The 27631-nt window shown below is 47.2% G+C and overlaps 1 protein-coding gene across 1 annotated transcript; it reads left to right on the top strand.

The window, feature by feature from the left end:
• The first annotated feature begins 1206 nt into the window (after positions 1-1206).
• NOX5 (NADPH oxidase 5) lies at positions 1207-27043 on the top strand. Its single transcript, XM_054042461.1, has 17 exons — positions 1207-1266; positions 3352-3475; positions 3957-4107; positions 6170-6380; positions 8784-9018; positions 11312-11465; positions 13156-13331; positions 14461-14643; positions 16318-16450; positions 17447-17589; positions 19025-19186; positions 20931-20975; positions 22794-22918; positions 23785-23869; positions 25018-25117; positions 25946-26112; positions 26666-27043. Exons 2-17 carry the CDS (start codon positions 3356-3358, stop codon positions 26795-26797), a joined length of 2322 nt encoding a protein of 773 aa, XP_053898436.1. The 5' UTR covers positions 1207-1266; positions 3352-3355; the 3' UTR covers positions 26798-27043.
• The last annotated feature ends 588 nt before the right edge of the window (positions 27044-27631 follow it).

The raw sequence follows: 27631 nt of genomic DNA, 5'->3' as shown, positions 1-27631 counted from the left end.
TGCCAACTAGACATCTAGCTGTTGATCATTACCTGTTGAGCCCGACAATCTAGCCAGCTTTCCATCCACCTTATAGTCCATTCATCCAATCCACACATTTTTAACTTGCTGGCAAGAATACTGTGGGAGACCGTATCAAAAGCTTTGCTAAAATCAAGATATATCACGTCCACCACTTTCCCCATATCCACAGAGCCAGTTATCTCCTCATAGAAGGCAATCAGGTTGGTCAGGCAGGACTTGCCTTTGGTGAATCCATGTTGACTGTTCCTGATCACCTTCCTCTCCTCCAAGTGCTTCAAAATGGTTTCCTTGAAAACCTGCTCCATGACTTTTTCCAGGGACTGAGGTGAGGCTGACTGGTCTGTAGTTCCCCGGGTTTTCCTTCTTCCCTTTTTTAAAGATGGGCACTATATTTGTCTTTTTCCAATCGTCCGGGACCTCCCCCCGATCGCCGCGAGTTTTCAGAGATAATGGCCAATGGCTCTGCAATCACATCAGCCAACTCCCTCAGTATCCTCGGATGCAATAGATCTGGACTCATGAACTTGTGCATGTCCAGCTTTTCTAAATAGTCCTTAACCTGCTCTTTCACCACTGAGGGCTGCTCTCCTCCTCCCCATACTGTGTTGCCCAGGACAGCAGTGTGGGAGCTGACCTTATCTGTTGCCATGTTTGCATTTGGCCTGGAGTTTTCCTTGATTGCACAAACCGTAGTGTGTCAGCTTGCCAACTTACTGAGTTTTTAAATAACTAAGTAAACAGAACGACGATCAATTTTCTCTTTCAGTTCAGCAAATTTGCAAGCAATGTGAGCAGTGTGGCAATCCAGCACAGGGGCATAACCAGCACTAATTTGGCCTGGGTGGTTCAGGATGATGACCTGGGCAGTGAAGCCAGCAGCTTCCATTGGGGGGTCATTCTTGCTGTCACCAGAGGGAGCCTTCCAAATGAGATTTGCTGCCTCCATGCCAGTGATGAAGTGAAACTATACCCCTTGCTGCGTGAGCTGCACTTTACTTTCTAAACTAACTAGCTTATCACACATGGACCTGAAGTGCCTATTACATCAGTTCATAGTAAAGTGCAAGTGGTTTACTATCTGGTTTCTGGTTCTGACATTCCCATGGCAACCTCCCCCCAATTTAGTCACAGTTTACTGCCTCACAAGTAGGATTTGTTCAAAAATTGAATAAAGGTTGCAGCATGAAAAAGACACTTCCCCATGTGTTCCTGACGGCTAGTAAATAAGGACTGAAACACAGTGTGAGTATGAGCTCTTTACTGAGTTTGGCAGGGCGCAGTTTTCAAGGTTAGACAGTTTAATAGAGCCAGGGATGTAAAATAAAGGAAATTAAAAGAATAACATAAACAGCTGTGGTCAGCTACATTTTAAATACAGTGAGGCAACAGAATAACGAGGCTACAATTTAACATGATAGAATAAGTGGACATGAGTCAGGAAACGTGTGAAATCATAAATTAAAAGACTTTATAGATTGTTTTATAATACAGTATATAAAAACTATGTAGCTGTGTCAAGTATTTTATACCTAGTTTGTGTGTGTCTCTTTCACACGCATATAAACTGGATATAAAAATACCTGATATATTATTGGAAGAGCCTCTCAGGAGGAATGTAGAACTCTGATGATGATCCCTATTTGGCTGACTCCTGCAGGGGTAAGAATGGGATCTGGGATCTGGAAGGGTTTTAGTTTAATAGAACATGACACATGGGCTGATTTACAATATTGAAATGACTTGTTGACTGCTGTCTCTTTCCGGTTTTTATGGACCACTGGTCTAACCCAGTATGGCCATTCTTATGTTCTTATGATAAGTAAAGCTGGTAATGCTGCCTGGTAGTTAAGGTTGCTTGATACTTCCCATTATAAAACCCTGTTTTCAGTTACTTGTAACTTTACCAAACGTTAACCATTTGGGCTGAAATTTTGCATGCCAGGTCTCTGCCTCGGTCTGATTTTTTTATTTTTTAAGTTTCAGCAAAAATGGTTCTGCCATTTCTGAGAACAAGACTAGGGAAAAATACATTATTTTGCCCAGGTTAAAAAAATTCCTATAGCAGTTTCATTGAAAACCTTTAGCACCCCTGGGTTTTGTGGTAGGGGCCTGAAATTTGGCCTGTTCTGGGAATGTGCATTTTTGCTGTTCCCTGGAAAAAATGCCAAATCTGGCCAAGTTACTAGCTTTTGAACAGTTTCAGTTTGCACATGCACAGTAGAGACATGTTAGAGTTTGGCAGCTAAATTCTTCGAAGATTCCATCTATACTGAGCATGCTCCTGCCCATGGCAGCAGGGGCTGAGCAGGGTTTTGCCTGCAATTGCTGCTCCTGGCTGCTCTGGTCCTGGGCACGGGAATTGAGAGCAGGGAGATGGTTTCTATTGTACTTCCAATGCTCCCCATGCTGGCACTCAAGCAGTGTGGAGGAGAACACAGCTTGACTCAAATGCAGAAGATAAAAGAGGCAAATGGAGTGCAGGGCATAGCAGAGGGAGTTGTGGACAAGGACCATGGGGCAGTGGGGAGAGACTGGAACTGGGACCTGGAAGGAGAAGAAACTGGGTCTGGACACAGAGGAGACTGGCACTGGCTGGACAGCTGTACCTGCTGTTTTAACAGAGGCCTGGGGGAAACACCAATGATAGCAAGATATTGAAATATAATTCCCAAAGCATTATCAATTCCCAAAACAGTTCCCTTACTGCTATATGTCTGATCCAGTGCACTAAATGCCCTAATAACAACTATGTGGGTGAAACCAGACACATCCTCACACAGAGAAATGATACAAGAGAAAAACACTCAGGGGCAAACACCTTTCACAAAACAGTCGCTGCATATCTGACCTCTCAGGGCTCGTCCTCAAAGAAAAGCTGCACAATACCTTCAAAAGATGCACCTGGGAACCTGAATTTATAACTTTGCTAGACACTAAAAATCAAGGACTGAACAGAGACACTGGATTTATGGCTTATTACAACAATCTGTAACCTACTAACCCCACTTCTTTGTCCTATAACTGGAGAGTTGTTAACAGACCACGTCACCTTGAATGGTCTCTTATAATAAGTGTTAAATACTTACACTAAAGAATCTGTTCCATCTTGTATTTAGCTGTGACACTCTGAGTACATTTCACAGAGCTGAAGAAGAGCTCTGTGTAACTTGAAAGCTCGTCTCATTCACCAGCAGAAGGTGGTCCAATACAAGATATTGTCTCAGCCACCTTGTCTCTCTTATGTGCCTCATAAGGCATTTCTAAATCTGAGCAATTAACATGAAGTTGAAATGACAGCGTTTAACGGTGCCTTTTTTGATTTCCTAGCACAATGAGTATAGACGATGACACCCAATGGCTTGAGTGGGTAACGAAGCAGTTTGAAAGCATCGCTGGGGAAGATAAAGAAATTGACTTGGAAGAATTCAAAACTGCTCTGAAAGTGAAAGAGGCAAGTTCTTTGGGGCTTGGGGGGAGTTTGGCTGATGATCTGCTGTGTTTCTGTTCAGATAGCCAGATGTGAGCTCAGACTAGAGGTATTATTAGACGTCACCCTTTTGTCAGTAGTTAGTGCAAAACAATACTGGCAGATGAAAATGGGTCTGTGGTCTGTTGTTATCCTGTCTTAATTAGAAAAGTGAAGCTTAAAAATAGAATGGAGGGGCTAATGCAGAAGGGTTACAAAGAGCTTTGATCTGCAGTACTCATTATATATTGTTAGCAGTGATGGAAACCACAGGCGAAAGACTAGGGCTAAATCTTTAAGTCTTAGTCTTTTTGTCTGACTAGTTTTTTGTAAGGTTGCTAATCACCATGATATTCAGCCCTTACTAAGCCAAAATTTCCCTTGATGTTAATGGAAGACTTCTGGCTTGGGTTTATAAGGAGTACCCCTTAAATGTTGATGAAAATATTTGTTCTCCTTTCTGTAGTCCTTCTTCGCTGAGAGGTTCTTTGCATTGTTTGATTCTGACGGGAGTGGAACCATTAGTTTAGATGAGTTACTCAAAGCCTTGAACCTTCTCATACATGGAGACGAAACGGACAAGCTAAGATTCCTCTTCCAGGTTTACGATGTAGATGGTAAGATTCTGAAGAATTTACTTACCCCCACTTGTCATTTGGATATCAATGCTGCTGTCCTCCGGAGCATGAGAGTGCTTCCGCCTTCTTAAAGATGGGTGGAGGGAACATGCCATTAGCATATATTTATACGAATCGGACCACTCAGCTGAAGCCATTGTCTAATATTCTATAGCGCCAGCTTTGTCCTCTTCCAGCACAACATAGACGTCTCCTCCTGAATTAAATCAATCTGGCTGAGAAGTATCCGGAATGGACACTTCTAAACCATCTATCAAGCTCAACTTTGCCATCCATGACTTTTCAATCTTCCCCATCTGTGATGAAGGTCTCAAAAATACCCTTAAAAGACAGCAATTAAACTAGCTCCAAATGTAAGTTCTACCTCGGTATGTTCTTACCCTAGACAGGAGCCAAGCCGTTAGGGCTAGATTCACCAGGGGGACTTACTGCTGTGTTAGGCACCTAAGTCCAAACGTTAGCTCATCAGCGCTGCTGCGCTGCTGCCTAAGTCCCTATGTCCATTCGTAAAGGCCCCTCGGTCCCGCCATCTCTGTCATGGGGCACATGCGCAGCCACCTCAGTCCTGACACCGCCACGCAGCTCAGCACCTCACTCTCACCTCAGCCCCAGGGGGATTCTCGAACTAGGCCTTCCTTCATCTATCCTATCGCACTTGTGGGGCCTGATCGGGTCGTATGCTCAGAGACCCCCTTAGAGCACATCTAATGGATCAGAGCCCACACAGAATACAGCCAGGGCAGGTGGGTCCCCCCCCCTTTTACTACATTGCCTGCAGCACTCACCAGGACATGGGAGACCCAGACTCGAATCCTCACTCTGCTAGAGGTAGAGCAGGGATTTGAACCCAGATCTGCCACCTCCCAGCTGAGTACTCTCACCACTGGATTATGGGGTGACTCCCTCCCAATCTGTCTTGTTGGAGCTGTTCCGCTCTGTATAAATAATTAAATATGAATTGGGCCAGAGAGAGAGGGTTTGCCTATGCCGCAATCAGAGGTGTGACAGTGGCCATCCCCATCAATAGCAGTGAAGCCGTGGCTGCACGGGCTGTACAAGTCCATGCAGGACTCTGGATGTGTATTCAGGTGGCTAGTCCATGCTGCCAGAGCATCATTATTATTGTTATTGGCGCAAGCTATGTGAAAGCTAGCTTGGGGATGTCTACACACGCTGCAGTCACACCTCTGATTTCGGTACACAGAGAAAGAGATTCATTAACGGGCTGATTGCACCCATGACTATTTTAATTATTTCTACACAGAATTTAAACACACTCAGTGAAGAACAAGTACAATCAAAGACAATAAAAAGTATTTTGCTAACAAAAAAATATTTGTTCGCAAATATTCATAGTGAATGGTTTGATCAAAACCACAGGGGCAGGTTTGAAGCTAGGGATCTGACTCCAAAACATACCTGCCGCAACTTGAAATTTGCAAAAAGGTTTAGTTTTGAGGGTCATGCTTTTTTTTGTTTGGTCTAGTATTGAAATTCTGGTACATGTGAAATGTTGGTTTATCTACAGGCTAGGAAAAGTGAAAACATCAGCAAAATAAACGTCCCAGTTCTGCCCTGCCAGTATTTTCTGCTCTGACCTAATTGAGCTTAAAGGATTTGCCACAAAACTAAGAATCAAATCACTTTCCAAGCTAATTTGACTTTACATTTTGCAGCCAGTTAAGCATGTCTGTGTGGATTTCATAATGGTGAACGTTGTCAATCAAAATTGGAATTCACACACTCAAAATAGTTGTTTCACGTAGATCACTCACTACTTAATCTAAATTAAACCAATTTTTTCCCTAATATATCAACAATTAGCCAACCTTACCCTCGGGGCACAATTTCCCAATGAAAATCCTGAGTTCAAGGAAGGAAGCCTGTTTCTGTATCCAACGGGAAGATAAAACTAAAAGCACCCAGGGTTTTCATAAACCGGTTCACTAGCTGTTGTATATCCTTTTGTTGTCTTGGTAACACAGGAGCAAATGTGTTATTACTTTAATCTGTGTCAGATGTAAATTCTTGCTCACCGTAGGCAGTGGTTCCATTGACCCAGATGAACTGCGCACAGTCCTGAAATCATGTCTGAAGGAGAGCGCAATATCCTTGCCAGAGGAGAAACTGGATGACCTCACGCTGGCTCTTTTTGAGTCAGCCGACAAAGACAACAGTGGCTCCATCACTTTTGAGGAACTCAGGGAGGAACTCGAACGCTTTCCAGAGGTCATGGAGAACTTAACCATAAGGTATTTTATCCCTAGTATAATGGCTTTGACAGGCCCCTCTGGGTTCCTAATCAGCGCTGTATATTAGAACTCCATTTTCCTTGTTAGCGCCTTGTTCTTCCCCAATTTCACAGGCTCCTACAATATCGTTATTTATGCTCACAGCGGCCTAGCCGCAGATGGGTGCTTTTTATTTTTTCCCTTTGCGATGAAGTGTCCCTCTTCCACGAATCTACCAAACCCTTCCCCGTCGGGAGAGCACGAGGCCTGGGATCCCGTCCAAGGCCTGGGGGTGATTTTTGAGAAACAGCACACTTAAAGGAAGCTGCAGCCCTTCTGTCCGCAGCGGGGTTGCTTGAACAGTCTCATGGCAAGACGCCCCCCGAGCTGTACTCCAGCTACAGAGACTTGGTCTGCTTGAGTCTACTGCTGGCAGCTGCCATCTAGCTGGGAGCTGGCATGTTTTTCTGAGACTCGCTTACAGATGCCCAGTGTGAGAAACCGGACACCAGTTTCCGTGCTGCGTCAGTGCTGGACTAACAATCAGAACAGGGCAGTGATGTTTAAAAATGAAGGGCCTAAGATCTTGCGAGATGCTGTGAGCATTCCCTGATGAAATGAAGAGCACGATAGCATCTCAGAAATGCTGCTTGTCGTGTGCTTTGAAATGCTCTTCCTGGAGGAGAAGAGGCCAGGAGTGAGTCTTGCCATGTGAACCATCAGAATGTGAAAGGGAGTAAAATAGTGCAGTGTTCTAGACATTACACATCACAACTGACTCTTCTCCTAATCTGTACAATTAAAGGCCCACCGAGAGCCGAGGGTAGCGGTATCTTTCAGGATGGTTCCCCTCTATCAATGGATTCTTCAGTGGAGATGCTGTCAGAATGTGAGGAGCCCCAGGGGATACCTCTCACTCTTATTTCCATAAGGCGAATCTCCTGCTTCCACCTAATCAGCATTAAGTGAGGGACGTTGACCCTTCTCTGGCATTGTGGAATGATGTAGGCACATCATCTCCACCTATTTGGTGTCCTCCTGTTAGTGGCTTCCAGCTGCCTTTCCACTTTCTGTGCTTCAAGAAGTTGGGACTTCAGGGTGCCTCCAGCTGTCCATTTATTGTAGGGTCCCACTTCCCACCTTTGTGGCCATTATAGCCCATGGGAAGAAGGGTTTATGTTCCAGTAACTTTATCCAAATCCTCCTCCACCAATCCTGATTCATCTAGGAGCCAGTAGTGCACTGCATGAGCAGAGCAGCCCAGGGGACGTTCCAGTCGGTAAACCAAGAGCTCAGGCCAAATGCACCCAGCGTTTATACTGCTTTTACTGCTCTCAATCCATCCAGAGGGTCCCAGAGGTATGATATGCTCAAGGTGGTGCAAAGGAGGAAGACCAGCACCAACATGTGGGGGCATGGAGTCATCATCATCATCTTGGCAAATCCCAAAGGGACATGGCCTTCTTGCAAATCTAGTGCCACCTGGATCGATCTCTGGCAAGATGTTTAAGGTGGTCTGATTGCCAGTGCTGGAGAGAAACCAAATATACAATCTCGTTGTGCCACTGAAGCTTTTGGTGCCCTCATGGTCACCGGCTGTGTAGCAGCATTCCTTGCTACATACACGCTGGAATTCATTGGTCTTCCATTCTAATAATATGTCCATACCAGCCAAGCCGCTGAAACCGCTAATGGAGGTGGTTGCTGGGTTTGGCTTTGAATATCCTTGTTGCTGAGCTTGTCCTGCCATTTGACATGGAGCAGGAGCCGACGAGAATTGAACACGTCAATCTGGTGATCTTCAGCCCTCCTCTGCGTCCATGTTTCGTGTCCATACAGCAGAGTTGGTGTAACTGGGCTTCTGTAGATCGGCAGCTTTGTAGCAAACGTGATGTCACGACTGCCCCGCAAAGGCCGCTGAAGGGCCCCAAACGTGGCAGCCGCTGCTGCTCTACAAGCGTCCACATCTTACAAGCCTCCTCCAGCCCTTTCTGGGACACTGCCCATGTATTTGACAGCTGCCCCCTGCTCGATGACCCATCCGGATGGGTTACTATCGTGCTGGTTGTAAGCTGGAGCTGGAGGCTGTTTGATGGTATGGCCAGGGACTTAGTTTTATATGGATTATATGGCGGTGTAAAGTCTGGGGGCAGGGAGTGCTGGTTGGGAAAGGAGCTCGCCACGGGCAGAGGTATGCACTGATTCAGGGGCCTGCACTGGCAGGAACGCTATCGGCAGTCGAAACTCAAAGGAGGGCATCCTGCATCTGCCGTCACGGGCACCCCTGGCAGTTCCCCTTGGAGAGTGGATGCAGGGCCACCTCCTCCCCCACCTTTCCCAGTGCTCTTCTCGCAGCTGCAGAGCGTGGGAGCCGGTTGCTTTGTAACAAACCTCTTCCCTTCGTGTTCCCTCCCTTTCCAACAGTGCCGCGAACTGGCTAAAGCCCCCGACAGCCGAACGGAAGAGCCACACGCCGCGCTACTTAACCCCAGCCTACTGGCACAACAACAGGAGCAAACTGCTCTTCATGGGTGGCTACCTGTGCCTGAATACCCTCCTCTTCACCTTGGCTGCTCTGCGGCACGCGCCTCTCGGGGGCTGGGTCATGGTGGCGAAAGGCTGCGGGCAGTGTCTGAACTTCAACTGCACGTTCCTTGGGGTGAGTCCTGCGCCTCTCCTGGCAGAGGGGGACGGTCACACTGTGGGAGGGTTCGTGCGTGAATCAGGGGTCACAAGGGGCTGAGGGTAGTGCTTGCGTGGCAGGCGCTCTAGAAGAGTGAAGCACGGAATCGTAGAAATGTGGGGCTGGAAGGGACCCGGAGAGGTCATCGGGTCCAGCCCTCTGCGCTGAGGTAGGACCAAGCAGACCTAGACCAGCCCTGACAGGAGTTTGTCCAACTTGTTCTTAGAAACCTCCAGTGATGGGGATTCCACCACCGCCCTTGGGAGCCTAATCCAGAGCTTAACTACCCTTATGGTTAGAAAGTTTTTCCTACTATCCAACCTACATCTTCCTTGCTGCAGATTAAGCCCATTACTTCTTGTCCTGCCTTCAGTGGCCATGGAGAACAATTGATCCCCGTTCTCTTTAGAACAGCCCTTAACGTATTTGCAGACTGTTCTCAGATCTCCCTTCAGACTTCTTTTCTCAAGCCTAAACATGCCCAGTTTTGTTAACCTTTCCTCACAGGTCAGGTTTTCTAAACTGTTGATCATTTTGGTTGCTTTCCTCTGGACTCTCTCCAATTTGTCCACATCCTTCCTTGTATGTGGTGCCCAGAGGGGGATGCGGTACTCCGGCTGAGGCCTCACAAGGGCTGAGTAGAGAAGGGACAATCACCTCCCATGTCTTACATATGACACTCTTGTAAATACATCCCAGAACAAATATTAGTCTTTTTTGCAACTGCATCACATCGTTGACTCATATTCAATCTGTGATCCACTGTAACCCCCAGATTCTTTCCAGCAGTACTTCCACCCCACCTGCACTCAGGAAAGAGGATTTCTAAGGGAGAGAGGATTCTTGCCGTAATGCTTGCTTTTTATATGGGGCATGCAGCAGTTTTGCTTTGCTTCTGTTCAAAAGGGCAAATGTTGGCAATCATTAAGACAAGTACTTTGCCTTTATTGAATTTCATCTTGTTGATTTGAGACTAATTCTCCAATTTGTCAAGGTTGTTTTAAATTCTAATCCTGACCTCCAAAGAGCTTGAAGCCCCTCCCAACTTGGTGTCATCCACAAATTGTATAAGGCTAATCTCTACTCCATTATCCAAGTTATGAATGAAAATATTGACTGGTACCAGACGCAGGACAGACCCTGCAGGACTGCATTCTCGCTACTCCGACAACACTTCAGTTGGAAGAATCATAAGGCATGTCCACACTGGAACTGTAGGCATCATTTCCAGTTTGTGTAGAGCCATGCTAACGCTAAGGTCTGGTCTACACTGGAGGGGGATCGATCTAAGATACGCAACTTCAGCTACGAGACTAGCGTAGCTGAAGTCGATGTATCTTAGATTGACTTCGAATCACTTACTTCGCGTCCTCGCGGCGCGGGATCGACGGCCGCCGCTCCCCTGTCGACTCTGCTTCCGCCCCTCGCCACGGTGGAGTTCCGGAGTCGACGGCAGAGCGATCGGGGATCGATCCGGCGGGTAGTGTAGACGTACCCTAATGGAGCTAAAAATAGAGCCCTAGGTACATCCTCGGGGCAGCTGCCTGGTGTCAGGGAAGGCTAGCTGCCCCGAGGACGTACCTAGGGCTGTCCTGCCACCTCTACAGCTGTGGCTATACTACTATTTTAAGCACGCTAGCTCGACCAAGGCTAGCATGGTACGTCTACCCAAGCCGGGAATTACTCCGCCAGCTCCTCTGTCGACACGCCCCAAGTTACCGTGGAATTCACTGGGCCGGCCAACCTGCTCTTTGCCATGGCAGGAAATGGAATGCGTGGTCGTGTCACTTGCTGGGGAATCAGACCATTGAAGTTAAAAATAAAAAGTTAAAGACTAACAAACAGGAAGAAGGATATGAGCTCTGCGAGAGCAAGTAAAACCAGGACTGGCCTCGCCCCAGAGCAGCCAGCACACAGACAATCCTCCGGTCTTCTTTAGCTTTTACTCAAAGGTCAAGAGGGGTAGGATGGCCTCACGAGAAGAGCACTGGGCTGGGACTCAGGAGAGTTGGGTTCAAGTCCTGACTGTGATCCTGGGCCAGTCTTTTTACATCTCTGGGCCTTGGTTTGCCCTTCTGTCCTGTCAGGATGATGTTACTCGCTCACCTTAGCAAAGAGCTTTGAAGTAAGTGTGTTGGGTGGAGTTAGAGGCTATGATGCACGGAGGTCAGACCTGGTCCCTTCTGGCCTTAAACTCTATGGCTCTGTGTCCTGATGGAAAGGGCTGTAACAGCGAGGCGTGACTATCCCTTTCGTCCGGTTTTCAAAGGTGCTCATGCTGCGCCGTTGCCTGACGTGGTTGCGAGCTACCTGGGTTGCGAAAGTTTTCCCACTAGACCAAAACGTCATCTTCCACCAGCTCGTGGGGTATGTGGTGGGGGCGCTCTCAGCAGTTCACACCGGAGCACATGTGGGGAACTTTGGTGAGTAGTAAACCCTCTGCTTGCCCATACCCCCATGCAATAATTCTACAATTCTTTTCTTTGCAATACGCTTTGCTCATGCAACCATTCTTTTAACGTACGCTGCAAATCTAAAGAGGAAAAACCATCAATTATTAAAATGGAAAATGGCAACTCCTCTTTAACTCTAAAGAACATCAGCTACTAAAAAACCAAGGATTGAAATCTACATTAAATACAGACTTGATAAAGCAGCATTTCCTAAAGTATGGGGTGCACCCTCTGGGGAAGGGGGAATGGGCACATGAAGGACCAGCCAGCAGGGTGCAGACAAACCTCTTCATTGTTCTCCAGGGTCTGAACTTTTATTTAACGAAAAAGTTGGTCTCTATGTGTTATGGCTGCAAAGAAACCGTTCAAAACATGACTCACGGATAACCAGTGTAGCCTTGTTCTACCTGAATTAAAGAGATCCTGAGACAATAGCTCTGATACGGGGAACTGCCCTGAGTGTAATTGACGTAGCAACGTCTGCCTGAGTCTGCAGAGAGCCTAAAACAATAGCTCTGACGTGTGATTTGCCCCGGTCATTTTGGATATCAATAATAAAGCTTCTTTAAATGTCAGCCTTTTTAACTATTTAACAGCACATCAAAGGATGTAAGAAAAGAGAGGAAGAATTGTAAAGCTTGCTCCAGCATGTCCTGAAGTAGAGGGGGGTTCTAAGGACTATCCGGGGGAGGGCATAGGGGGCATAGAAGATATATACATTTAACAAGAGCAGGCCTTTAATGAGATATGGTGAGACCGAAGGAACAAAATTGATTCCATATTCCTAAAGGGGTGGGGTCAGCTTTCAAAAGTTTGGGGAGCAATGGATTTAAGGCAGGTGTTGCTTGTAAGATCAGCTCAGCATTTTGCTTTCACTCTTCCCATTGCTAATAATTGTGTAAGGTTTCAACTAAGGTAGAAGTGTATGTGAGACAGGAAGGGATTGGAGCTGTACGTAATCCACTGGTTCATTGTGCGTTGTCCCCCTCTAGTGGCTTCCCCTGATATGAGGTTAAGAGCTTTCTACTGTTACCAGCTAATGGAGTTTCTCTTTAGCTCAAGTGCTCAAGGTTTTGGGTTCAGTCCCTGCTGACAACCCACGTTTGGAGCAAGTTGTGGAATATGATCCTGCTTTAGGACAAATCAGTCAGAAATCCTGACTTCAACTTCCTCTGATTTATAAGGGCACCCCTGAGGTACTTTGTGGGAGAGTGGGGTGTAGTGTTTTTTTGTTTTGTTTTTTTGCATAAACAATATATTTTATTAATAAATACAAAGAAAGGAGACATGATTGCGACTGGAATGCCGGCTCCAAGACAAAGAAAACAGGTTTAGTGCCATGGGGTCCCAGGACCACAACCCAGTAAGGCAAAGGATTGTTTTGTATTCCATTGCCCTCCAAGCTTTTTTTGGTCAAAGAAGGGTTAATATTACTCTATGGGAGACCTGGGTACATGGGCCCTGTATCTCTGAGTTACACTGCATCCGAGGTGTGCGTGGCATTTTACAGACAAATCAACAGATCAGGGACCGCAGCTCCGAGGAGTTCATGGCCACGTTGGGACGCCCAGTATCCCCTTGTTGATCCCGTACTCCTTGTGGAAAGCGCTAATCCCCGTGGCCGCTGCTGCTCCGCAGCCCCACGTTTCTCTGTGTTTAGTCAGGCTGACGCAGATCCGAGATCGCCCCGCGCTTTGGGAATATCTGTTCACCACTCGGCCCGGGATTGGCTGGGTTCACGGGAGCGCCTCCATCACTGGGATTGCGCTGCAGCTGCTCATCTGCGTGATGCTCGTGTGCTCCAGCACCTTTGTCCGGAAGAGCGGCCATTTTGAGGTACTCCCCAGCTGCACCTGCAAGTGGGGTTTGGTTTTGCTTGTTCCCCTTCGTTACAGCGCAGTCATATATGCCCCAGTGTCTCCCATTCGGCATCCCTTTTCTGCCAAGGCCATTTTCATGCATTTCTTTCCACAGCGATTCCAGTCGCAGCACGATGATAACGTGTTAGTCCCTCTCCGTGCGGAACTGAGTAAACTGGTAGCTGATCTTAGGGGTTCATTTAACTGCATCCCATGCAGCCAAACTCCTACGTAGAAAGACAGCAGGAAAAAACTGCTCACAAGGGCAGGGGATGGGTGGGGGACAAAGCACTTTAATGGGTTAAGAAATAAAACCCAGCAATTCAGACAAACTCAGGTAATTACATCCCTCGCAAGGCCAAGTTAAGAATTCTCATCCAGTGACGCTTCTCCCACTGCATGGGGGCGATTAGTGCGGGAATTGCTCCTTGTCTGCAAAGCCGCCCAACGCAGATGGGCGTTCAGTGCTTAAGGGGTTTGCAAGGGCTTTGATTTACTCTGTATCTGGCACCAACTTGCTGTGCACAACAACCAGATCTTCACAGAGCCCTGCTCAGACTCTCCATCTAGGAAGCACAGCCCCCAGTACCACAGAGGTAGGGTGCCCTCTCTTCCAGGGGGGCCTGTGTGATAACATGGTCCCTAGGCTTATTTGCCTGTTCAGTTGAAATGGAGGAATATTGAGACTTGCAATAGGGCCTCAGTTACTCCTCTCAGTTACACCGGTATAAATCCAGGGGCCTCTTGGGGCAGGTTCTGACCTAGGTTACTCTTGTGTTGGCCAGGAATGGCAACTGGAGGTTCCCATTGACACCAGTATAACGGAGAGCTACATGTGGCCCCCCCTACTGCTAAGAATGACTGGTTTTCCAGACCTGTCCACTGCCGTTGTTGGCTGGGCTGGAAAACCGAGCTGGAGCTTACTGTATCTGGTGCCTAGAAATAACGATGGAAAGAAATGATGGAAAACTAGTGACACTTTACCTGAACTACAGCCACAGTTGGGCTTCATCTTTTGCCACCACTGCCCTCATTAGTCTCTCTTACTGTTCATCACCGACGACAGGCCAGTATCCCCAGTGATCCGTTATTGTTGTGACCTGCAGGTCTTCTACTGGACTCATCTGTCCTACATCTCCATCTGGGCTTTGTTAGTCCTTCATGGGCCTAATTTTTGGAAGTGGTTTGTGGTTCCTGGATTTCTGTTCGTGGTGGAGAAGACAATTGGCATTGCTGTGTCACGCATCGGGGGGCTGTACATTGTGGAAATCAACCTCCTGCCATCAAAGGTTTGTTCCCAAAGTGATCCAAGGACACCCACTTCTGGGAATACGTTTTAAAAATACCGCTGGGGCTGGGGGGAGATGTGAAATAAAGAATTGGAAATTGAGCTTACGGGGGTCTATTCCTAGCTCTGCTGCTGACTTGCTGCATAACCTGGGGGAAGTCGCTTCACCCCTCTTTGCCTCACTTTCCTATTCCCTAAAATGGGAATAAAAATCCTCGCCCCACTTCACAGCAGCGCTTTTGGCATTTGTAAAGTGCTTGGAGATTCTGGTGAAAAGCACTGTATAACAACAACTATTCTTATGTGACCCAGGGGAAAAGGAAGGAAAAGTGAGACAAAAGAGGTATTAAAAAGACAAACTCAGATGATTGTCTACTGCAGGGGTAGGCAACCTATGGCACGCGTGCTGAAGGCGGCACGTGAGCTGATTTTCAGTGGCACTCACACTGCCCTGGTCCTGGCCACCGGTCTGGGGGGGTTCTGCATTTTAATTTAATTTTAAATGAAGCTTCTTAAACATTTTAAAAACCTTATTTACTTGACATACAACAATAGTTTAGTTCTATATTATAGACTTATAGAAAGAGACCTTCTAAAAACGTTAACATGTATGACTGGCACGTGGAACCTTAAATCAGAGTGAATCAATGAAGACTTGGCACACCACTTCTGAAAGGTTGCCGGTCCCCGGTCTACTGTGTATTATGGCCGCGTGCTGGAATGGCAGCATCCCATAGACTCATGGAAATTAGAAATGGCAATGCTCAAACAGGGAGGCAGTGTGGCATAGTAGGTAAAGCACCAGCATAGGACTCAGGAGATTTGGATTCAATTCCTGTCTCTATTCGCCAGACATTGGGCAAGTTTCTGTGCCTCAGTTTCTCCTCTGTAACATGTGGCTACTGATCCTCTTTGTAAAGTGATTTGAGATCTGCCGCTAAGAGCTAGGGGTTATTATTCTTTCAGCTGGTGCAAGAGTGGTCCTTATGTTATGTAGCCCAGAGCATTAATTAATCTATTTTAAGTGTCTAAAGAGTTGCCCCCCCACCCCTTCTTTTGGGTCACTGCTGCACAAGCCAATGTGAAAAGCACAACAAATGGCACAGAATCATGGTTTAGTATTTGGCCAGTCAAGACGTTCTCTTGACCTGCATCTTGACTTGTCTGATAACGAAACAATCTGTGTGATGCAATCCTCTGTCAGCATTAATAGGGCCTTTTCAGCAAACATTGACACAAAGGTCGGGTGACCAGACAGCAAGTGTAAAAAATCGGGACAGGGGGTAGGGGGGTAATAGGAGCCTATATAAGAAAAAGACCCCAAAATCGGGACTGTCCCTATAAAATCGGGACATCTGGTCACCCTACACAAAGGCCAGTGCCTGGGCACCCACTCCGAGAGGCCGCTCCATGGAAGCAGGCTTGGAGCAGATATAGGTCACATCTCTGCAGTTGAGAGGGCCTGGCTGTGCCAACAGAGAGGTAGCTAGACATCTGCATGCTGTAAAATATGCCCACAATTATTTGCATGCTCAAAACTGCAGGCACAAAATTGGAGGCAGTTGTGCTCTGGAGAAGCTATGTCTGTGGAAAAGGCTTAGAATAACGTAGAGTGTGCAGGGTTTTCCTGTGTGCAGAGAGATTCTTTACCTCTCGGCTTTTCATTTCAATCAAGGTGACTCATCTTGTGATTAAGAGACCACAGTTTTTCCACTACAAGCCTGGAGACTACGTTTACCTGAATATCCCAGCGATTGCCAAGTACGAGTGGCATCCTTTCACCATTAGCAGCGCTCCTGAACAACAAGGTATGTGGTTATACTGGACACCAGAACTGCGCCATTTTGCTATTTAATCGGAATGGTTACTTACAAAAAGGCTAGAATGATAAAATAGCAGATAGAGACCATTTGGTATGGTGCAGCAAGATTTTGCAGCACACGGGCTACATTTGAAGCAATTGATTCAATATCCAAGAATCATTTAATTAGGCGCTCTAGCTGTGGCATGCCGAGAAGCAGGTGTGTTGTTGTTTTTTTAAATCACATGAGAAAGGAAGCTCTTTGCCAGCCTGGTATCTGGTTTCCCGGTGCTGAGCTGGGACTTGTATTCCACCTCATCTTCTTCGCCCAGCAGACGCGAGCTCCACACTTCTGGAAGGAGAAGCAGACGGGCATAACTTCACAGCAGCTGCCTCTGACCTCTGCTTCCCCTGTCCCTGCTAAAAGGGAACATTTCCACCTGCCCTGCAGCTCTGCCCTTCCCCCTTGGGTGGAATCATGGGAAATGTGGCTTCTCTGAGCAAAATCAAAGACAAAACAACCGTCTCCTCCAAATCACTTATTTCCCTGCAATTAGCGAAACGCTGCTGTGTATTCCGTGCTCAGAAAGGGGCTGACTATCTTAGGGATAACATGTATCATCTGATGTACGGATCCTGCGACTCCAGCTGATATATTGGATGACTTACCTAATTGAAATGGCCAGAACATTTATTTGGTTAGCTTTCCTTAGCAGCCTTGTTACTACCTCTGGTGTTTCTGAAAGCCTGGAATTCAGCCTTAATTTAAATGTTGGGCCAAAATCTGTTCTCCAGGAAGTCCAGGGTAACTGCACTGGACTTCATAGAAATTCCTCTAGATTTTCACTGGTGTAATTGAGACAAGAACTTGGCCTGTTGATTTAAAAATGTATCACTCTGCTTCTTGCCTGGAGAAAGTTTCAGTCCAGCTGTATGATTCCCTCATCAGAATATTTATACAAGGCTCTTTCTTATTTCACCGTCGTCTGCCTTCATTTCACAGATACCATCTGGCTGCATATAAGATCACGAGGACAATGGACCAACAGACTCTATGAATATGTCAGGTGGCTTGAACCACTCAGTCAGGAGCCCAGACAGCTAATGAGAAATCTAAGAAAGCAGAGGTACCACAAATGGACCCAGGTTTGTCATGGACGGGGATTATTTTTATGAATCACTTTTTGTAGTTTAAAATAGGAGTGCCTTTGTTTGCTTTTCTGTGAAATGCGTTAGGGTACCATAGTGCCTGCTGCTGCCACTAGGCAGTGCCAATTGGGGATGGGAGAGGGGCCCTGCCTGTATTTATCCTGGCACATTGCCCTGTGCGAAGGCTGTTCATTTCTTCCTGTTGAGGACACCCAAACAAGTACGAATATTCTGTTGCTACAAGGAACCTAAAAGCCCGTTGCTTGTGGAATCAGAAATGTCTGGGTTTCTCAGGCTGATGTCCTAGTATCAGACATACAGAGGGTTCTGCTAGCTCATTAAAACACGCCACAGAGTTCAGTATCGGATGCTTCACCTGGGATAGTCACCGCTCCGTTTCGGATTGGAATTGTGTGTCTTCCTGTAGAGTTATTCCTACTTCCTGTTTCTCAAACAGCCTGTGTGCTGTAGGTCCGATCTGGGCTTCTGGGTACAGATAAGAAGTGTGCAACAGAGGGATAGGGCTGTAAAGCATTTCCGGGCTGAGGTTGGAGTCCCCCACACTGCTCTCTCATGGAGATTTTCTACCTATTCTTTATGGGTTTGCTGATTTTCCCTAATCGAAAATAAACACCATCAAGATGGAAAGTGAATTACATGCTCGTGGTGACTGGAAAGCAGCACAGTGATACTGAAACCTGAAACAAACAGACCAGGCCATTATCTGAAAGGCCTAATAATAATCCCTTGCTCTTATACAGTGCTTCTTCATCAGCAGATAGCACAGTGCATTACAAAGGAGGGCAGTACCATTCTCCCCATTTTGCAGAAGGGGAAACAGAGGCACAGTGGCATGAAGTGACTTGCCCAAGATCACCCAGCAGGCCAGTGGCAGAGCTGGGCACAGAGCCCAGGTCTCCAGCATCCCAGTCCAGTGCTCTAGCCGTTAGGAAACACTCCCTCTAGAAAAAATAAGACAGACCCTAGGCTGGTGCAAATCTGCAGAGCTCCACTGACTTGAATGGAGCTACACCAGTTTACACGAGCTAAGGATCTGGTTCTATATCTCACTGCTGTCCAATCCTCATGACATTCTGCTGCCCACGTGGCATCAGATTTGTGCATGTAAGAAAAGCAGGAAGATCTGTGTCCTGGACATTGTCCCCTGTAATATGGGTAGTAAGAAAGGAGGTAAGAATGCCCAACAATTTCATATCTAGTTACAGTTCATGAAATTGTTGGGCATTCTTACCTCCTTTCTCACTAGCACATGGCCCAACACATTTTTTAACCCTCATTAGACTTGCTTTCTGCCCTGGGGCCTAAGCAGAGAAGCCCTGGATGGATCAAATAGCTCCTTTCAATAAAGAGAAGAAAGTTTCATCTAGCTCAGTGGCATGGCTCACAGTGTTTTCTTTGAATTTGGTTCTAGGGACATCTTTTCCGCTCATCCGGTTCGGAGGCGTCCATAGCCACCAGTAAGGATGAAACAATTGAACTGACATCTTACAAAGCCGCCAGGTACCCTGACCCTGAACCTGCTGACATCACCGTCACCAGAAGGGATGAAGAAGAGAGCCTACACGCCAGAGAAGTAAAGGCCGTTCATTTGTTGGCTAGACAACTTACCATTGATTACATGTTTCCAGGGCTACTGGGTTCAGGCGGCTCTGCATCAGCCCCATCTGGGCTGCGTCTGGATGGCATGAATGAGCCCTTTTAGGAAAGGCGTTGATGAGTAACAGGAGAGGGCCGTGTAAATGCTGGCCACTGGGGGACTGGTCAAACCTTTCCACCAAATATTTTTTTTTTGATAGAAAATTGGGGTTTTGACTTAAAATTTTTTTTGCTAAAATGATTTGTTTTGGTTGAGAATTTTTATTTTACATTGAAAAACTGGATATCCAAAAAATCCCGTGTCTTTGTTTTTTGGCCACAAAAAGTAAAACGGTTGATGTGGAATTGCCTCCTGGGGTTGTTACAGTTTGGGTGTCTCATATCCCCATTCTCCACTCTGGGCTGGGTTCCATTGCCAGACTACAGCTATCATGCACTGTCATGTGATGGCTCAGCAAGAGGGGAAACCATGGTGCATCCTGGGTGATGTAGTCCAAGTTGTACTGAGTAGTAGGTAAGGCTCCAAGCCTGCAACCCTAGACGTGTTTAATTTTAAGCATCTGACTATTCCCATTGACTTCAGTGTGACTTTTTATGTGTTTACTGTTAAAACACATACATAAGTGTGATCTGGATGAAGGCCCAAATCATGAAATCTCCGATGGGTGGACACATACAATTCCCATTGACATTCACCTTTTGTCCTTTGTAGAGAAAATACACAGGAAGACACTGGATGATGTTTGTGCTTCTTATCAGTGTTTGCTACTGTGGCTTAATAATGAATTTCTTATTGTGAATTTTAGAAAAGATTCCTCTACAAAGCTGAAATGTGTAGTAACAGTAGTCACTAGTGGACCAGTTTAGATAGACAAGGAATAGAAAGGAAGTTGTTTTAAAATCAGCAAAGATTCACACTCTCTTTTTAAAGGTAAAAAAAAAAAGCAAAATTAGATATAAATCATACTAATGTTAGGAAGTTGGAGAACCACGTTTACTGGCTTTTATCATCTGATATGAAAAGCTCTCAGGATATTGATTCTGTCACAGCTGAAGGAGTAGTCATTACAGATAAAGAATTTATATGCACCATTTTTAATGAGTTTCTCTCCCTGTTGCTGTTGAACTATTATCTTTTCTCTCAGTTAGCAGAGAACCTCCTACCGTTGTCAATCTGATCAAAATTCTTGTACATCTCTTATTCCCTCCCAGGCCCTACTAACGCATGATTTGTGGGAATTTGAATAATTACATTTTTGAATCAACCTTTGATTCAATTACAATCTGGATAATTTACACAGACATCTTGGGTGAGATTTAATGCCTTTGAAAATCTTCCCCCTAAACTTATGGGCCTTTCCATTTTGGATAATGATAATTTTTATTAACGTGAACTGTAAATGGAAAACCTTTACTTTATGTTGCCCCTCTCTGAAGAATGGGTATATGGCCACCTACCTTGAAAGTGATTCTTGCAGCGCTAAAATCATATTGTGTTTGACTTATTCCTGGTGCAATGAGTAGGTCAGGAATGATATAACCCAGATGAATGTCTCCGCCAATCTGGAAAAACTGGAAAGAAGTCGATAAGTATGACCGGGAGATCTATGGGTGACTTTAATACTCAGAGTAAGGGTGACTTTAATGCTCAAGATGGAATACATTCTGAGAACAATGTCATCTGCTTGACTATTGGTAACATTGTTTTCTTGACGTAACAGGTTTCTGCCAAGCTGAGTGAGAATCACAGAGTTTGTAATATCAAGGTAAGCGTCTCCTTTGCATGGCTGGTTAAAGCGCCTCCCCTGCAGTTGGCTCTGGGCAAACAGACCCCAGAGCCAGTTGCAGGATCATTGACTCATAGACTTGAAGGTCAGAAGGGACCATCATGATCATCTAGTCTGGCCTCCTGCACATCACAGGCCACAGAACTTCACCCACCCACTCCTGCTATAGACCCCTGACCTCTGGCTGAGTTCCTGACGTCCTCCAATCACGGTTTAAAGACTTCAAGTTACAGAGAATCCACCCTTTACGCTAGTTTAAACCTACAAGTGACCCAGGACCCAAGGTTAAAACCCCCCACGGCTCTGCCAATCTGACCTGGGAGAAAATTCCTTCCCGACCCCAAATATGCTGATCAGTTAGACCCTGAGCACGTGGGCAAGACCCACCAGCCAACAGGGCAGTAGGACTCTGGCCTGTAAGTCCTTTCTGTTGTAAGTAGTCCTTACGTGCGCAGGCAGTGCCACTCCGGGGCTAAAGTAAATCTCATTCCCTCAGGTTCCCCTCCTTCTTCACCTGACTATGGGCCCCACCATCCCTAGACATTGTGGTGCCGTGGGTGGGGAGGGGGGCTGCGCCCAAGGTCTGTTGGGGGCAGGAGTGGGCTAGGGGGGAAGGGAGGAAACCGCCCCCCAGCATGAGCCGGCAGCACGGAGCAGGCTGGGGCCGGGTCGCTCCACTTCCTGCCGCCCGGTGAGTGCAAGGTGCACCCGACCCCGACCCCTGCTGCAGTCCTCAGGGGAAGGGGTGGAGTGGGGGTGGGGCTGGGGCAGAGCAGGGGTGGGGGCTTTGGGGAAGAGGGGGGTAGGGGCAGAGCAGGGGCGGGGGCAGATTTCCTGGCTGGCTGGCCGCTGGAGCAGCACACAGCTGCGTAGGGCACCAGGAAAATTGGGGCAATTTGGTGCCCCAAATTTCCTGGTGCCCTTCGCAGCTGCATAGTTTGCATATGAGTAAGGACAGCCCTGGTGAGGGGTGTGAGTGGGCTGGTGCCGGAACACTTTCCTGGCCCTGCGTCTACACCAAACAGAGAAAGCGCAGCTGTTTCTGGCTGAAAAGTCAACTTAACAATTGCTTTGCAATGTTTTGAGTTGATTGTTTTCTCCCTGAATTTTTGGGCAGGTGGAGAACCCACCAGAAAGCTCCTTGTGTCCATCTTTTCTGCCAGCGATGCTGAGCTGAAGTGATATTAAATCTCACAGTTACAGCTCTGTTAGCTCATGTGATGCAGCCAGACTGGACACAGCCTAAACCGCCAGGCTGGAAAGAACAGAAATAATTAAAACGACTGAAACATTTTCCAGAAAAAAATCCTGGGCCGGATCCCCAGCGGGTGTAAAACAGCGAAGCTGCGCCGGAGCCCAGGGCGTTACAATGATGGGCTGAGCTCCCCGACTTGCCTACCTTCCACGAAGGTGCAGGAGCACAATGGCCAGGATTGTCAGACAGGGTTAGCACCCGCGTCAACGCCAGGCTTTCACAGCAATCTCAGCTCTCAGCTAGGCCCGCAAAGAAATGACCCCGTTGGGTGCAGAGCACTTGCCTTGTGGTTCATAGAGTCATCCGCTTCCGTTAAAGGCAGAGAAGCTCCATTAAGATGCTGATCTTCAATCCTGAATCCCCTATTGAGCTCAGGGGGGGTTTTGGCTGTGCAAAGAACGCAGGGTGAGACCCTAGGCTGTTACCTGTCCCCCTGCCAGTGCAGGGTTATTTTAGATAAAAAAAGAATGAGAAGCGTCTCTGTGAAACTGAAGCAAATGTATCTTGTGTGGCTCCAAACTGCAGCCTTTCTTCTCTCTTAGTGCTATATTGACGGCCCCTATGGGACACCTACGCGAAGGATCTTCACCTCGGAACATGCTGTGCTGGTAGGCGCTGGAATCGGCATTACTCCCTTTGCCTCTATCTTGCAGAGCATCATGTACAGGTTGGCATTGTACCTCCTTAAGGCTTTGTAAGTAGAATAAATACTAACCCACGGAGGCGGAATTTTTCTTCCATTGCCAAATAACAGCCACGCAGTGATTTCAAGATTCATGCTATGTGTTACGTTCAGGGTCAGTTCTTTTCTAGCTGATCTAGACCTCATTGCCATATTAGCTGGACACTATTCCTGGTTCTCCCACTAGACTGCTGGGTGACCTTTTACAAGTCACCTCTGCCTTGGTGCCTTAGTTTCCCCATCTGTAAAATGAGGATAATGATCTGATGTCCTTTGGAAAGCGCTTTGAGATCTGTGGGCGAACAGTGCTATGTAAGAGCTAGGTATTGTTAGCTGAGGGGTTTACTATCATTGACTGGATTTTAACCTCACAAGGGCCCTGCTGAGGTAGGGAACTGCTATTATCTCCATTTTGCAGATGGGAACTGAGGCCCAGCGTAGCTCAAATGACTCGCCTGAGGTCAGACACAAAGGTTGTGGCTGAGCCAGTGATCTCTCCACTAGATCGTCCTTTCTGCCTGACATTAAGGACTTTGTCCTTACAGGTGGGTAAAAAGATGTTCCTAAAACCAAATTCATCCTTCCAAATGGACAGACACTACACTGAAGATTGACACCCAAACAGAAAGTTTGCAAAGAAGCTGGATAAGGGTATTTTCTAGAGCTGGTCAAAAAAGGTGAACACTAGAAAAAATATTGTTGAAATTTAGAATTTTGGAAAAACATGGCCCAGCTCTAATGACTTTCTAATGAGAGTTTTCACTCCTGAGAGCAGGGGGCGGAGGGGTGTGTGCTAAAGAGCTGACATGACAGTGCTGTTACCACACGTGGGTTGTGTTGCATTCTTCTAGGTATTGCATGAGAAAACCAAACAATCCCCGCTGTGGCTATTCATGGGGTGAGAGCCTCAAGGATGATGAAATGAAGCTTAGGAAGGTGAGCTCCTACTTATAAGGATAACTCAAAGCTTCCCATCGACTACCTGAGACTGCTGGTAGTAAATATCTGACGGAAATCCTGTGAGCTGCTCTGTGCACAGGGCTCCTGAGCAGAGCAACTTCCCGGATCAGGGCCCAACGTTATGTTGTCCGAGGGTCTGCTGGCTTACCAACGTCTAACCACTGCACCAGCTTTTGAAATGCAATAATAGCTACGTTTTGCTGCAGAAACTCAGGGCTTGTCTACACTAGAAGCGCTGCATTGGTGCAAATATAGAAACATAAAATACTCTTTCTGGAAGAACAACAAGGAGTCTGGTGGTACCTTAAAGACTAACAGATTTATTTGGGCATAAGCTTTTGTGGGTAAAAACCTCACTTAAGTTTGTTTTTTACCCACGAAAGCTTATGCCCAAATAAATCTGTTAGTCTTTAAGGTGCCACCAGACTCCTTGTTGTTTTTGTAGATACAGACTAACACGGCTACCCCCTGATACTTGATATCGTTCTGGAAGGTTACAATGTAACACAACTTTATTTCTTAGAATCCAGAACAGAGAGAGACAAAGCAGGCTGCTCCCTAAGGCAGAGAGGACCGTTTACCCCACCTTGCTCTAGGCTGGTTGTTTGCAGACTGACTGCTGCTCCCAGATTGCATGCCTCCCTATAGACCCCTCATGCCTGCAAGCAGTAGCAGGGAAACCCCTGAAAATTAAAAACGATAGTTTACAATTTTAATACAGGTTTGAATACTCCACGCCCCCAGGCAATGGGTCTGACCTCTGCTGGCATAAGTTGGCATAGCCCCAGTAGAGTAAGTGAAGCTACATTGATTTGCTCAGGCTGAACTGGCCCAATCTGTGGGACTCTGGAGCTGCCGGCTAACCATCCTGCTCCTTCACCAGATCCCATGGCGATGAACATGGTATAAAGGCCCAGGCAGAGACAGAATTAGAACCTGGCTCTGTCCCAAGCCTGTCTGTCCCTTGTCTATTGTGACTGAGAGCCGCTGGGGACTGGGGCCTTGTCGCTTTGCCAGTCTGGGGGCTCTAAAAGGCACAAACACCAACCAACAGGTCAACTGATTCATAGTTTGGTATGAAACTGTGTGGCTCCCTAGCACCAAAGCCAAGATCGTGCTTTCAGGTTGACTTCATCTGGATCAACCGAGACCAGAAGTCCTTTGAGTGGTTTGTCAGCCTGCTCACTAAGCTGGAAATGGACCAGGCGGATGAGGAACCGGAAGGTAAGCGGAAGCCAAGCGGCTCTAGTGAATCCCCCCCTCACCCATTCCGATGGGCGTGTGTGAATGCTCTTGACCTCAGCCCCGCAGCAGAGAGCAAGTGTCTTTAGTGACACAGTAGAACGTTGCATTGTCCCTATTGTCATGTGATAGGCCCATCTGCAAATACAGGAAAAGAGGCAGCTGGAGGAGGGGGGGATTTGTGCGCTGCAACCGTTGTGTCCCAATCCTGGTTCCATCAAAGCCCACTGAGGCTACGCTCCACAGGCTCTCGGCGGGTCCTTACACGGGGGGCACTCCTGGGCCAGACTTAAGTGTGGCCCAGGTACCCTTGGTCTGAAGGCTGCCACCGCACTTCTTCCCCTGCTTGGACTGCCCCGCTCCTGGCAGGAGAACTCTGTGCGAAGGGTTGGGTGGGACGCCTCAGTGCCTTGGGCACCGGCACCAAATAATCCTGCTTTGCTACTTCGTGCGATAGCTGCTGCGGCTCTTCTGATAACGTGTCCCGACCACAGGCAGTCCACACTTCCAGAGGCAGCACCGTCTCGCCATGAGCAACACGAGGAAGATACAGTGGGGGGTCTGTGAATTGGTGGGAGACTCTCCTCCCTGGAGGAGGGGGCCTAGAACATCGGGCTGGTCTATAGACCAAAAGAGAGTCTGTCCGGTTGAAGTGACATGTTGTTCCACCTATTTTCCCAGGGACGGGTGGTCTCCTAGCTGGGGTTTTGGTGGCAATGTGTTTTGAGCCTGCCTCGGTCAGTAATTCAGCATTAACAAACTGACCTCCAGATGCTCAGCTGTCACTTTGCTTTTCCCTTAAATGTACAGGCCGTTTTCTAGAGATGCACATGTACATGACTGCAGCGCTTAGTAAGAACGACATGAAGGCTATTGGTCTGCAGATGGCTTTAGATCTGCTGGCTAAGAAGGAAAAGAAAGACTCTATCACAGGACTCAGGACCAGAACCCAACCAGGTCGCCCCGACTGGAGCAAGGTAACGATCCTTGAAACCCAATTAACAAACTGCTTCTGCGGGCACCCACCACAAGCACCCTGAGCAGGGTAATGCTGGAGTAACTCCAGAGTAGTCAGTGGGGTGTGTGTATTTACAATGGTGTCAGTGTGGTCAGTCTGGCACTCCGGGCCCAACCTCTGCCTCCTCAACCAGGCAGGTTCCTCTTAGAGTCAACGGGAGCTTTGCTCGAGCACGGAGCTGAAAACGATGCTTGAGGAGTCAGGGTTTCTGGTGGCTTTTCAAGTGGGAACTCTATGGGACTTCTTTGATGGAAGCTTCAAGTTTCATGTCTACTGTTTAAGGCTACATTACATCGTCACCTTATCCATGCCCCGGAAACAAGCCACCCTCCCTAGCAATTGTTAACGGCCACCCATGAAAAGAACCTCCCTAGGTGGTGCTTTGTATCACCTGCTTAGCTTTGTGGTGGAAGAGAGCTAGTGAACCCAGGGCACGTTAATGGTGTTCACATGAGCTGTTAAAACAGACCTCACCTTGTTCTTTTCTTCTCTCTGCTTTCGTTCCGTGTCAGGTGTTCCACAAGATGGCAGAGGAAAATAAAGGGAAAGTCCAAGTCTTCTTCTGCGGGTCTCCAGCTCTTGCCAAGGTAGTCAAGGCTCACTGTGAACACTTCAACTTCAGATTTTTCAAAGAAAATTTTTAATAATCTCTTTCTGTCTGTCGCTGCCTTTCTCCATAGCCTGGAGAGAGGTGTTTAGCATTCCCTTCCTGCAGGTGATTTAAAGTGTAGTGTAGGTGTTTGCTTCTGTAATTGCTGGCGCATGCATCATACTTACAAGAGAGCTTTCTTTACCTTCCTCTCTGATTGTATGTGGGGAAATGTACTGTGTTTGCCCAAAGCGTGGTCTAAACATGCTCCATAAATAAAGCATGTTTGTGTTCAGCCGAACCTGCTGTCTAGCATCTCCAGCTGAGTCCCAGTCTGAGCAAAAACAATCACTTCGGCTTCTCTGATGTGCGTGGTGTGCAACTGGGGTAGGAGGCCCCCATCATGAAGAATAAAGCTCCCATTTTAGGGAGGAAATGTGGAAACTTTAAGGAGAGGGTGGGTCAGCACCAGTTCTAGGAGTTTACTGCCCCTTGATAGCTATGGACAGACCTTCATAAAGGACAAGGGACATAGGAGTTGCCAGGGTGGATCATCCCAGTTCTCCATCCAGTCTGGTATCCCACCTCAGGCAGTGGCCAGGGCCAGATGCTTCAGAGGAAGGTGCAAGAAACCCCCAAGGGAGTAATTATGGAGTAACCTGCTCGCAGAGTAAGTTTCGTCCTGATCCCTGTCACTTAAAAGTTAGGCTGTGCCCTGATGCTTGAGCGTTTGTGTCCCTTGCAAATTAGTACCTGGGGGTTAAAGCGGGATAGTTTTATTTGACTCTGACTCAGTCTGGCTCTGTGGAGTCAAAATATTTACCAGCACCTAAAGTTCTGTGAGGCAACCTAGTGAGATTGTCGGCTTACAGCAGAGACGGGGCAAGCC

Source organism: Malaclemys terrapin, chromosome 10, assembly GCF_027887155.1.
Source record: "Malaclemys terrapin pileata isolate rMalTer1 chromosome 10, rMalTer1.hap1, whole genome shotgun sequence".
Taxonomy (NCBI): Eukaryota; Metazoa; Chordata; order Testudines; family Emydidae; genus Malaclemys; species Malaclemys terrapin.
Note: the sequence above shows the minus strand (reverse complement) of the source record. Positions and strands in the feature narration are given on the sequence as shown.